This window comes from Ammospiza nelsoni, chromosome 1, assembly GCF_027579445.1.
Source record: "Ammospiza nelsoni isolate bAmmNel1 chromosome 1, bAmmNel1.pri, whole genome shotgun sequence".
In the NCBI taxonomy this organism is placed as follows: domain Eukaryota; kingdom Metazoa; phylum Chordata; class Aves; order Passeriformes; family Passerellidae; genus Ammospiza; species Ammospiza nelsoni.
The window spans coordinates 21,761,067-21,774,965 of NC_080633.1; the positions used below are offsets into that span (position 1 = coordinate 21,761,067).

At 40.9% G+C, this 13,899-nt stretch overlaps 2 protein-coding genes across 4 annotated transcripts in view; both read left to right on the plus strand.

Moving 5' to 3' along the window:
* Positions 1-1,908, plus strand: part of MINDY3 (MINDY lysine 48 deubiquitinase 3) — a 45,346-nt gene extending 43,438 nt beyond the window's left edge. For all 3 annotated transcript variants that reach the window (XM_059477326.1, XM_059477316.1, XM_059477334.1), the window contains exon 15: positions 896-1,908. In XM_059477326.1, coding sequence (XP_059333309.1) covers positions 896-1,045 — 150 coding nt within the window. In that variant the 3' untranslated portion in view covers positions 1,046-1,908. The remainder of the gene's footprint in view (positions 1-895) is intronic.
* A 5,766-nt stretch (positions 1,909-7,674) lies between these two features.
* The window catches only part of ITGA8 (integrin subunit alpha 8), a 111,381-nt gene continuing 105,156 nt past the window's right edge, over positions 7,675-13,899 (plus strand). The window contains exons 1-2 of the mRNA XM_059477303.1: positions 7,675-7,887; positions 8,009-8,133. Coding sequence (XP_059333286.1) covers positions 7,706-7,887; positions 8,009-8,133 — 307 coding nt within the window. The 5' untranslated portion in view covers positions 7,675-7,705. The remainder of the gene's footprint in view (positions 7,888-8,008; positions 8,134-13,899) is intronic.

Genomic DNA, 13,899 nt, shown 5'->3' on the forward strand with positions numbered 1-13,899 from the left:
AGTAACTCAACATCTAATTTAGGTTGTTTAGAATTTTTTGTGAATTTTTTTAGTAGTACATGCTCACATAAAAAAATGAGTATTTTTTTTTCAGCCATTTACTGAGGAAACAAAGATGACCTGTTTCATTTTCAGCATTCTTGAAAAAGGGGTGTACCAGACATAATATGACTGCTTCTAGGTTCCTGAAGGAGAATTTAGAGTAAAAGATTGTAAGACATTAAGAGACATAAGGAGCAAGAAGGACTTAAGTAAGAGTTCTTCCAGAAAATTTACCTGCTCAGTCTTTGGAATAGCTTTTAATTAAGTCCTTAAAATTAGCCCTGTGAAATCTCCAGCGGTTCCATACCCCAAAATGTAAGCAGAAGCATTCAAAGATGAGGGTTTTTCAATTTCATACTTCCATTTCATTAAAAAAGGAAGTATGTAAAACTTCACAGATTTGATGTGTGTGGGATTCACATTCTCTGAACTTGAGAGAAGCAGAGAAAAGAATGATCAAAACAATTCTTATCTCATTCACTGCTCCTCTTGTTGTTCACAAGTGCATTGTGGAAGATTGTTTACCTGAAGGGAGTTGGTAATTGGATTCTGCTGAGAGTGTTTTGATTCATTGGCCAATTGGATCCCTGTGAGTGTGTTGGGACTGTTGGCTGACAGTCATGAGATTCTGTGCAGTTGGTGCTTGTGCAGATTAAGTTTAGCTGTAGTGTAATAAAGTAATTAATTAGCCTTCTGATATCCATGGAGTCCTCCTCGTCATTTCTCCTGGACATCAGGCAAAAATATCACCGATAGATTTGTATCATAACCAGTCCTCTCCTGGCCTGGTGAAAATGATCATCTCACCTCTCAGTTCTTGAGCAGGCTGACAGAGTTGGGTTTGCTTTGCCAGGTGATGTATGTGGAGGGCACAGCAGTTGTGATGGGCTTTGAGGAGCCCATGCTGCAGACGGACGACACCCCGGTGAAGCGCTGCTTGCAGACCAAGTGGCCGTACATAGAGCTGCTCTGGAGCACGGACCGATCCCCTTCCCTGAACTGAGCTGGCCAGGAGCAACACCAAACTGGAGCTCACTGTGTGGAGTTATACACTGGTATCACTGAGGAATTGTAAATAATGATTACAAACACTTTTTCAGTGTTAATTGGAATATTTAATTTTTTAATCAGATTGATTTCTATTATAATAGTTTGTCTTTTTTGGCCACTGTAGTACTGTTAATGTGAGTTATCCTAAAACAAAAAGCCTACTTACAAAGTCTTACCATTATTTTGCCATCTCATGAAGATTTGAAAAATTCTGATATTGCAGAATCTGCATATTAGATGTCAGATCTTTAAACATAAAACATATTCAGCTTTCTCAGAATCATATAGGCATGTTTTATTATTTAAATTATATTGGCTTACATTACAGTACCATAATGTGTGGACTAGACTGGCCTTTGCACTGGGTATGTTTTAATGAGTTTAAATTTTCTGCAGTTTTTCCTAAAATCTAATTTTACCTAAAGAGCTTGCACAATGTGACATAAAGAAGATACATTTTTAGGAATAAGTATAATTCTTAAATACTCTTTCTTGGCAGTTGTATATTACTGTGGCTTAGTTATTGGGCATGTTAAAAGTGAACAGAAAATCTGATGAAAACATAGATATATTAATATTTATTTGAATTTGTATAAAGGAAATGTAAAAACAGCAAAATTTCTTGTTCTATAATCTTTAAACTATTCAAAACTTACAATATTGCCAAATACCTCTTCTTAATTTGTCCAAACAGCAGTGTAAGCCAGCATTACTGTATGTGTTAAGTGCATGAGAACATCTGTTATTACATTATTATATTCCTTTATTTATTATCAACTTCTTAGCCCTAAAATAAAATCTTTTCCTTGAATCATATATTATTTAAAGTTTGATTTACTTGGACTTGTTTGCTGCTTCTCTGAGTTGATGAAAAGGAACCACAGGTTTAGAAATTTTATAAATAAAGGTCAACTTTAAAGTTGAATGCATCTTGGGGGAGAAAAAGGCAACACCAAAAGGTAATTTCCTAACTTCTGGAATTACCATGACTGTTCCTTATTGCAGACTGACAGCAGAGTATCTTAGTATTAAAAGAGTATTTTTGTTAGATTTCTTTTTCTGAAAAAAAAAATCCTTTGCAGATTACAATGATTTGAAAAGATTCCTTAATTGGACTCACTTTATTTAGAATGCAAGTATTCTGTCTTGCAGTGTAGGCTTGACATTAAAAACTTGTGCAACAGTGGTATTACTGCTGAAAAATATAGATAAATAAGGAGAATGTCCTTGTCAAGTATGGAATTTTATTTTTCAAAAAATGCTCAAGCTTGATAGGTACTCGTTTCAGCTGGTTTTACACATTTAAGATAAATGTCTTTAGACTTCCACTGACACCTTGGAAGGGGAAAATTCACTTTTCTTGCTTTTTCTCTTGAATTTTGGTGTCTGTCCTTGGCTTGTACTAGAGTGTCTCACTCCAGATTTTGCACTGAATCATAGCTTGAATCTGTTAAAATGTGCATTTATTTTTCTAGCCCACTCTCAAAAAATTTATGTTCTATCTCACAGGAAAAAAAAAAACCAACTAGAAGCTCCACTCATGAGAGATCTGTCTTTAAGCATTAGTCTGGATTAGAAACTTCTGCTGTACTCTAGAGACATTTAGCTGATGATGGTGTGATAAAAGAACCCTCATTCCTGTATCCTCTTTTCTTCATACTGCCTAGCTGTTAAAGGCCTGGATTCTGGTTTATTTCACTTATTTTTGGATACAGAGGCTAACTAGCAGTGATTTATGGCATTCAGGCAGCTCATCTGAGAGCCTCAGCCAGGTGAAGCTCTCTGGCCTTCCTTCTACCATGAGCACAATGGGAGAGATTCTGCCTGCATGGAAATTTGCTTTTTGTCCCCTAAAACAAAGTGGTTATTTAGATGGCCGACTTAAAATGCAGGACATTAATGTTTGCTACATTTGATTTGCTTTCACAGAAAAATATCTAGAAACCCATATAAAGGTTGTTCTGCTCTAAGTGCTGCCTATGTGTGTGTGTATATATATATTACAGTTTGCAAATTGAGACCTAGTCAGTGAAATCAGAGCACTCTATGGGATTAAATGCATGCTGTAAGTAACCAGAGCAAATTGATAATGCTAACTGTAAGAAAGTGCGTGAGCTAAATATGCAAGTAAATGACATTTTGATTAATACTCTAGGGGGTTTTATGTATTGCAGAATCGTTCAATTTTAATTGCAAAGGAAAGGTCAGTATCTTCTGGGAGACAACTACTATCCTAGCTGGAAACATGGTGCAGTTAGCATGATGTTGGACAGTTGGTCTGGAAAACTGGGCTTTCCTTCCCATGTCTCAAAACCCTTTGAGACAGAAGATACATGTTGGTGTCTTTTTGCTCTAAATTAACTTTCATAAAAAAGTGATGGGGGAGAGAAAGGGGTCTGCTGCTGGGTAAATGGTAAAAGAAATTATTCCCACGTCATTGTGTATACTGGGGTTCACAGTCAGGCAGCTCCAAAAAAGTTATCTAAGTAAATAATGGAAAGACTACTTCCAGTGCTTCATGAGTTATATTTGAAGGCTAACAGCTACCAAATCCATATTTGCTTTGTTGAAGTCTGAACTATTTAAAGGTAAGCAGCCAGTACAAACCCAAATTAAAATATCCTTGTTAGAATAGGATACTGTTTCAATAGGCAAAGGGCCCTTTGAGACAGTGAATCACTTAAGTACAGGCTGGGCATTTTGGGTTTTTGGATGCTTTTGTTAAGTTCTGTTCCTTCAGACAGTTACAATTTATGCTTATCTGGTTCATGTATATGCTTTCTCTTATCTCTTCAGTTCTTGTGTGGATGAGTTTAGGTTAAAGAAGCCCAAGATGGGTCTTGATGGAGCAGGAAAGTGTGGGAGTCAAAATCCATTGGGCGAGAGGAATGGCTGTGTCTATACATCAGTTCCCATGCAGAAACAGGAACCTCCCTTAGTGCAGCACACTCATTTGCTGTCCACCCCAGATGATGAGTATCTGCAGTCAGGCTGTGGACAGCTACTCTGGATTCTCCTGCTTTGCAAGCAAGGCTGCTCAGCACAAAACATCCAGCATGTTCTGGAGAGCACCTGCAGCTTCCCTGTGCTGCAGCTCTGCTGCTGGAGACAGCCAGAGGTGCAGTGGGAAGGAACACTTCATCCCCATCTTCCTCTGCAGCATCCTGTCCTTTGGGATCTCACACAAAGTCTCTGCTTTCACCAGCATGGGAAATTGGCCCATTAGACTCCCTTTTACATTGATTTTGTGTGGTTAATACCTGTAACTAATGAAAAATCAGTATTTCCACAGGATCTCTTGAAAATAAACTGATTTTTCTGTGGACTATATGTGATTGATAGACTGATTTAATCTACTCAATATAAAATTAGCTTTAACACTTTTCATGTAGGAATTACTTTTGCTAAGATTTTTAACTTGGACAATGTTCCCAAAGGTAAGGTTCAAAGAGGAATGCTGAACATCTTTTGTCATCATGTCATCCTGGATTCAAACTCACTCTCTTTGCAATGCATGGTCACATCCTCATTTTATCCTCTTGCAACACAAAAACACTGTCTATGTAGTTACTCCAGCTACAGTTCAGGAGAAGGCTTCTGGCCTACAGAAACAAAACTAGGAAACAATTGAAAGGTAGGTTTTCTATAGGAATTGGACATTTCAGCTTCTGTACCACCATATTTTGAAAAGATTTAACAGTAAAACTATCACTAATTTTGATAAGATTTATGCTCAAAGCCCATACAATTCTTTGAAATACTTGTTCCTCTAAATAATAGCATAAATAACATTAAAGCTGTGATAATGGACCCTCCTACAAAAATATTAATATTTAAGTTTTGCCTCAGCAAATCTTTCCATAGAAGATTAGTCATCTATTTTTAAGACTGGAAACACCATAATGACATACTAACATCACTAACTGCACATAATATTAGCTATAGAAATTCACACCATGAATCTTATATTTTTTTCATAAATTGCTTAATCCCACATCTGACCTTCCATTTATTCTGTAAGGTAGATAATGATTTTAGACTCTTGGCTAGATGTTCTTATGAAAGCCCTCTGTCCTGGCTCCAGGTGTGGTTCTAGAGCCTATTAAGACTTTTTAGTTAGGTATTCAAAGGAATTGATGTATCAGACCACAGGTATGCTGAAGTGCAAGCTTCAGTCTACTAGCAACTGGGGGAGCTGCTTACCTCTTATGCAGTGCAGATCAGTGTGCAAACTCCAAATATTGCTGAAGTCCAAGGAAAGCAAGATGTGAAATAAGTTTCTAGTGATCAGAACAGGTCCAGCTTGTTTAGCGAAACACTGCAAATTCTTAGAAACATAAATTGTTTATCTCTTTGAATTAATTTGGAATATCCTGCATGCATATGTCTCTACTTTATAGAGAGGAAAAAAAAAAAAAGGAAAAGAGTAATGCGGGGACTGCTGTAGGTTAACACTTTGGGGGTAAAAGGATCTTGAAAGAGAGTTCCTTCTTTTCATGCTGCCCTGCCTTCCTACGGGTTTTAGCACTGGTAGCCATTTGAAGCACTTATTTACTTTTTAAAACTTACTCAAAACAACCAGGTTAGGTGGCATTTGTTTCTAACTGAAAGGCAGGTACGTGAGAACTGCCTGTGCCTTATGTCTCTTCAGCTTCATTTGTGTGAACACTCACCTATCAAACTGTGCTAATTACTGAATTTTAACTGTTTTGGATGGATCAGTAAAAGTGGCTACAGCACCAGAATGTGCTGCCTTCTCACTTCTGAGTGCCACTGCTCTGGGCTGCAGTCTGAGCAGTTCTCTGAGCCCCAGAAACTACATTTGTGACACTCAGCCTTGGAACTGATTGCTATGCTAAAAAGGAGCATTATTATCATCATCATCATTATTATCATCATTGTTTAGCATAAGGTAACACAAATTCTAAACGCATTCAATTGCCTTAAAACTGCATGACTTTTAAGAGCAGGTGTTAATCCTAAAGTCATTCAGAAGTACCTCACTTCTAAATTTATTACTGGTGCTTAGAGCTGTAAGAGAAACTTGTACAATGCAAAATAATACAATATTGTCAATGGTGTTTCACTATTTACCAAATAAATTTGGCATAAATACAAGGCAGGCAGAATTAAGGGATATTACAAGCCTGTGGGGACAGCTAAGGGTCACACAGTTAATGCTGGAAATAAATACACAGTTCCATTTTTGTGAAAAGGAATGTCAGTCTTATCTGAATAATCCTGCCATAAAGCACTTAAAATAAAACAAACACAAAAGTAAAGTAACTGGAACCTCACAACAAAACAAACTGCTCTCAACTGCTTTCATAGGTAGATCTAATGTAGCATATTTATAAATGGATTTTTTATTATTTTGATCTTTCTCTGATTCTGTTTGGACACATCTGCCTTATAAATGCTGAAAAACAATTCTCTTTCCTTGTTGTCACTGAGCTCATTACATGGAAAATAAAATGTTTCTCCTTTTCTTCCTACCTTTGCGTTGGCCAGAAAAAAAATGTTGATAATGCTGTCCCCTCAAGATGTGAATGTGATGGCACACAGCTTTGTAGGTGAGTAGAGCATTTAAGATAGCCAGGTTCTTCTATACGTTCTTAACAAAACCAAGTGAAACTCTGCTGTGGAGCTTGCAGGGGCAGAGCAGCTCAAGACAGGAGTTATACAGCCCCATCCTTTTAAATTACTTTTGCGAAGAAATTACCAGAGGAGCTTTCTAAAAGCACCGTTCCTTTCTGTGCCCCGTTCAATAGGTTATTTCTGTGGGCAAAGCGGCACGACCTGCGCCTGCACGGAGCTGTGCTGAAGGCTCTGCTCGGAGCCAGTGCGAGGTGCCCCCCTCAGTTCAGCAGGGCTCCGCGTAGCCAGGCACTCACGGGGAAACCTGGAGAGCAACAGCGGAATCGCAGCTTCGAGCCCTGAAGCCTTCTGAACTCTGTGCCCGGCTCTGCGTCTTTCCCGTGGTTAGAAGTTTTTCTCGTTGCTGGGGTTTTTTGGTTTCTATTTAATAACGGCCATGCCGAGCAACCAAATAACAATCTGAGGGAGGTTTACATTTTTTCAATGCACTTCAGTTTCCTAAAAGAGATTTCCAAGTATCAGGCTCTTCAGTTCAAACCCTTGAAAATTATGGAAGCCGAGAGAAGTTCAACTCGAAACCACCAGCCCACACTCCGGCATCTCCCCCCGTGAACACGACCGCCCCACAGCCGCTGGGCAGTCGCGGGGTGTCCGGCTTCGCCGGCGTTTGCCGCAGATTCCCGGCGGAATTCCCGGCGCTCGCTTTCCGCAGCCCCGCGGGCACCGCGGTGAGGGCAGCGCTGCCCGGCCGCCGGCCGTGCGCCGCCAGGGGGCGCCCGAGAGCGCGTCCCCCGGGGGGCGAGCGGGACCGAGCGGGGCCGAGCCTCCCGCGCCGCCCCCCGCCCGCGCACGGCGGCAGCTGGACCGCGCCGCTTCGCTCCGCACCTCTCCACCCTGCTCTGCACCGCACAGCACCGCACGGCCGCCGCACCTCTTCGCCCCGCTCCGCTCCGCACGGCCGCCGCACCACTGCGCTCCGCTGTGCCAGCGGCAGCCAGCCGTGGAGGCGGCGAGGATGCTGCCCCTCAGCTGCGGGCGGCCCCGCCGCTGGCAGCGCCCCCTGCTCCTGTCAGCGCTGCTCTGGGCGCCGGCGCTGGTGGCTTTCAACCTGGACGAGGAGAAGCTGACGGTGTACAGCGGGCCCCCGGGCAGCTACTTCGGCTACTCGGTGGACTTCTACATCCCCGACCCCAGCACGTGAGTGCCGCGCCGGGGCGGCGGGGCCGGATCGCTGAGGGAAGGCGGCACGGGGGTGACAGCGCCCATCGCCCGCCTGTCCCGATCGATGGCCCCGGTGACCTCCCGGTGTGTTTCGCAGGGTCAGTGTCCTGGTGGGAGCCCCCAAAGCCAACACCTCGCAGCCGGACATCGTGGAAGGAGGAGCGGTGTACTACTGCGCCTGGCCCGGCGCCCGGTGCCGGCAGATCCCCTTCGACAACACCAGTGAGTGCGCGGCTGTCCCGCGGTGCTCTGCCCGGGACCCCTCGGCTCCTCCGCCGTCCTGTACTTGGGCTTTGATCCGAGTGTCTGCCCTCGGATAGAAACCCGCTCCTGGGAGCCTGAATGCATGTGCTCCTGCAGGGAAGGGTTTAATGGTCCCCAGAGAAATAACAGGATTTTGACCTCCGGGATCAGTAGTTCATCTTAATAACTGCCTTTTTTTTTCCCTTCTTCTCCCTCTCTGCTGAAAGATATTTGTGGCAGATTCCTGCTTTTGAAAATACTTTTGCATGTTCAGAAGGCAAAGCCCCAAAAGCCTTGTCTCACACTTCTCTGAACCACAGAAATAACAGGATTTCTAGTGTTTGCTGTTATTTTCAACGAGGGGATTTCTGGCTGTTCAGATGGATGAAGTGCCTCATGTAGCATGCTTATTTAATTCTATTCAGAAAGCAAGAATTTTGTTTCAGAATACTGAAGCTAGACCGATTTAGGCACAATGTGGATAGATTATATCCACTTCCAAAATCCCAAGACAGATGTTTCTTATTTAATTAGAGGGAACACAAGTTTTAAACAATTCAAGCTGTTTATGTTTTCTGTTGTCTCTTTATAGGTTTTGAAAATAATTTAAACCTAGTGTTTGCAGAGACTTTAAAACTGCTTCCTTTATTTAGGCAGACCTTGACAGTTTGACCATTAAGCGAAAGTTATTATTCTTAAGGTTATATTTAATCTTAATATTTGTGATTTATTGAAATGTGAACGCGATACAATTCTTTTTCTTTGTTTGTTTGTTTTCTGAAAGAAGTCAGATTAGAAGAGCTCACTTAACTGTAGCAAATAAGCAGTGCTGTTCTTTACTCCTCCCATCTCCAGCCACCAACATACTGTTACTGTGTTAGTGTCTAGGAATACTGATCAGGATGACTTTCCCATCATGCTGAGTGAGCATTCCTCAAAACTGAGTAAGTGGTAGTTCATGTGTGTGTATCTGGCTGCTGGGGCAGGTAAAACTATGTACAGCATCTGGTTATATATATAAATGGAAATGTATATAGACAGTATGCATATATTATTTTAATTGTGATATGTTCTGAGTATACATATTTAAAATAAAAACAAGAAACAGAGGAAATATTAATGTATTTCCCATCTATGGTTAGACAGTACATGTAACAAAATCGGAATGTATTATCTATAAAAAATAATTTCAAGTTTGAATAGAAAACTTACAGAACAAATGAAATTCCATCACATTTCTGAAAGGGAGTTTTGAAAAATTTATGAAAATCTAGTGATGAAACCTAGAAGGACATCTGACTTTCCTGTAGGAAACTTGGGACAGCTCCATACTCTTCACAGTGATGTCTTTTTGCAGATACTAGGTTTTGAATAAAGACACAAACACACTGTGAGTAAGTATATCAGTAAGGCTTTGGACTGTATCACACACCTGTTCAGTTTGGAATCTCCAAAGGGTGCTGCATTCAATCTTCCTGAGCTGGTTGTGTCCTCTGGATAGAATTCTGGCTTGCAGGCAGCTGAAGTTAAGCCAGAGAGCAGCTGTGGTGTGGGCAGAGATGCACTGTCCTTGTGGCAGGGATGGCAGCACAGGCAGGTTTAGCAGTGCTGTCCCTGGCTCTTGAATTCCAGTCCCAAGGCAGTAAAGGTGTCATTTTGCACAATTCAGCAATGTCCTCTACACAAGGACCCCGGGAAGAAGGTTTGCATGGCTTGTACCACACCCTGTTCTTCACTGCCAGCAACAGAAAGTCCATCTCCAATAGGCTTTAGATGACTCCTGCTGATTTCTGGATGTATATTACCCATCTCTTTTTTCTCTCCCAAACCCATTATTTACAGGATCAAGTTTTCCTTCTTTTCCACTATTGCCCCCAGCAGAGTAGTCCACATGAGCTCTGTCCTAGGTGAAGCTATTTCAAATAGTCTGTCCACAAAGTTTCTTTTGAAGCCTTTAGCTATGTCATACCTACTGGGGCTTAGATAGTCCTTGGTAAATATGTGGGGTGTTTTCAGTTCATGGCTCCTGTACAGACATCTTGTACTCATTATGCCCTCTCCTACAACATCACTCAGAAATGTTGCTGTTCCCATTTTTAATATTTATTCTAAGAAACAGAGAGAAGTTAGTCTGGGTTGTCAAAGATCATACAAAAAGTTGATGATGACACTGGTAACTGACTAGGGAGCTTTTTCTTCTGCTTCCGGTGCCTTTACCACAAGATTATTCTTTCTTCCAAAACAGAAACACTCAAAAGTTGTTAGAAGACTAGAAGTTCAGTTGTAGCAGCTTTAATATTGAAGATTAATGTTTCATGCCTTGTAGGAGATCTTTAAAAATCTTGTAAAGCTTTGAGAATGTTTTCTGAAACAAAATAGAAGAACTATAGAGGCTGCTTCAGAGCTGAAAAATTTCATTTTGATGCATTTTTGTGCAATGCTTCAATTTTTCAATATTGTCTTCTTGACTCTAACTAAATAATATCTCTTTCAGTTAGATTAGCTAAGCAAAAAACAATAAAAAAACAAAACTACTGAATAATTTGGAGCATTCTTAATTAAGTTCAGAAGTATAAACTGAGTGGAACTGGAAGGAACTGGGAAGAAAGGCAGTGTTGAACCAACATGTGGATAAAGAATTTGATAAATCCCCATTTTTCAGCCTCAAAAATTCAATGGGGAGGACTTCTAAATTCTAAAAAAAATTGTCAAAGTCAGACAGACTCATATACTATACCCTAAATTCAATATGTGAAATTGCTTCAGGTCACAGAAACTATAACTTTCACTATGACATAAAAAGTCATGAGATGAACAAATCCAAGAGGTTGAAAGACAGTGGCTTAAATTCCATATGAGCATGAGGACTCATATCTTCTTCTTGAGGACTGGATACACAAATGGAGCTCAGCAGTGTTGCATTCAATGCAAGTCATGTTTTGCCCTTGAGGAGGAAACATGCAGTGTGTGCACTTGGATCGTTTGGACTTTTACTGCCACAAACAAATACCTTAAGTGGACATCTAATTGGTAAGACTCATGTAACTGCACAGATTATTTCTGTTTCCACAAAAATAGAACAGCTAATTTCAAGTGAGATTCCTTTGTCTGCAAATGCTTTCATGTTATTTGTATTTACATTGTTACTATCTCAGTCCTGCTGAATGAAAACAGTGAGGACATTGATTAGTATTGTGTGATGGCGTTAAGTCAAGATTCTGGACATTTTCAGATATCATGGTGTGGAGTTACTTTCTACTGATTTATGGTTATCATGTATTTTACAGTTTAGGTGTTTAGTGAATGGCTTGTTAACTAAAAAGGAACAAAATCCCTGTCCACCAACATTTAAGGCTTGTTAAGAGGCAATGACAGGCTCATGAGTCAGGAAAGGGAAAGAAGAAAAAACCAATCTGTTGAATTTCTAAACTATTTGTTGCCTTAGACAGAGGGGGCATTTGTTCAAGAGGTGATATGAGGGAACCAAGTAACTGACAGACACCTTAGTTAAAAACTTAGTCTTGCTTGGGTTAATTTTATGATGTTCAGTGTTTAAACAGGATGATTTTTGGTTCTGCGAAGGCTGTTTGGTTGAAGGGATTTGTTTATTTAGTTATGTGAGTAATATACTTTTATTTTTAAAATAACTGAAGTGTTATTTTAAAAAATGTCATTCTATATCCTGAGCCATAGAGCCCCAAAGGGAGAACATGAGTGCCAGACCTAAATCTGACATCCTGACACTGGTGGGAGATAACTGCAGTGTTTCCCAGTGGATCAGGGATATGACACTGCAAGGGATGCACCCAGTCGCTGGCAAGGTGCAGTAACCTCCCTCTTACCACACAGACTGTGGCACTCTGTATTAAACTTTATTTTTTGCATCATGCAAGTTTTAAATGACAGAAGAAAAGTCTTTATGGTTTATGATGCCCCCTTACTCCTTCTTATTTTTCCTCAGAGGCAAAGATCAGCTGAGGGAGTACATAATGTATTCCCAGTGAAAGATGCAAAAAACCTTTAAAAATGAATGACTACTGTTGAGTGCCATGTTCAACATGTCAAACACAGACTGGGCTCCTTACTACTAGGAATGATACTCAAAACAAGACTGCTGCTGAAACCATCTCCGTGGCACTTGCATGAACTGTTAGAATGGCCAGGATGGTCTGAGTGCTACGGGCAGCTGCATAACCTGTGTAAATGTGGAAATGTATGGGGGCTAAACTACCCTGCTGAGAAGATGGCTTAATTGGGGTTTATTGAGGTGCAGGAGTATCTGCAACCCATTCCAAAAAGCCACATCACCCAACTGAAATTGCTCTAGAGGAACTTGTCCCAGATGGTTACTAATTTCTCAGGTCACCTATCTCTGCTTTTCATGTGGCTAACCCAGAGATTTCCAAAGCAATGAGGTTATTTACTTGCAATAATTAATCCTATTGATGAAATAGCATTCCTGACAGGCAAGAGAGAGGAAAAGGAGGGAAGGAGGATGAAATTTTGTCATGTAGGATTTGAGCTGACCCATCCATAAGCAAATCATGTAACCAGACATTCCCATATGGGTTGGCCAGTGATATGGCCTGCAGCCAAGAAGGGGCTTTTGCAGGAACTCTCTGTGTTTCCTGCTGTTGATACAGAACTGACTCTGCAGTCCTGTGTTTGCACTTCTTTAAAGCTCCCTAGATCTCTGTGCCAGGGTCAAGGCTCTGGGAAGAAGCTCAAAGCACTCCCCCTGAAAGCACAATGTGTGCTTTAACCTGCTCCATTGCAGCAGGAGCTGAGATAAAGTATAATGGAAGGGCTTTTAGTATCCCCTTACCCCAGGAAATATAGACTGAAGGGCAGTGACTCTTCTCCCTTGTTTCCCTACTTTGTGAAGTTGTCTGGTTGCATTGCAGTGTAAGGCTGTGAAACTCAATGAGAGGACAGGGAAACAAGCGTTGGCATCATATTAAAGGCTTGTGGTCTGTCTTTCCTCTCTTGCCTACACAAAGCTAACTTCTTTTCAGTTTCTTCTGTATGAAATGGGTTTACAATGACTATTTTTGCCTTAACACTGAGGTAGAATTACCAATTCCTTGTTACAACTGTGTGCTCTTCCATTCAGCTGCCAGGAGAGGTAGCAGGAGAGCAATATCAAGAAAAATTTCTCCTCTCTTGATTAACTAGGCAACTTCTGAATCATTCAAAGCATCTTGCAGCCAGAAGCAGATTTAAATATCCCCTAAAGTGCACTATTGCATTTGAAATCTGGTAAAAAGCTAATAGTTCAGATTTTGGAAACTCATTATTGAGGTCACTTTTAATTATAATACTTATGGCTGCATCAAGTTCTTGTATTTTAAATTAGGTCCTGAAGGCAGAATTTCAGATACCCCTTCCCTTAAGTTTCTGGAACACACTGGGGTGTTTTCTTTGCTGTCAGTTAACTCTGCCAGTTTTACTATAATAGGTTGTATTTTTCTAAACTAGCTGGAAAAAATCTGAACAGCCTCTGAAGAGGAGCAGGGAAGGGGGATGTAAATCAGTTCTGGCCCAGCACGCTCATGATAAAAAACATGAGCTAATCTGGCCAGCAGTTGAGCTGATTGTAACAGAACCCAGGTACTATATAAGGAGAAGATGTATTGTGGGACTTGAGAGCTTTAGTTACATGAAAAAATCATTAGCTGTGGAGATAGTAAGATTCTGGGGAAAATCTAGAATCCTGTTTTAAAACAGAATTTGTATCTCAAGAGA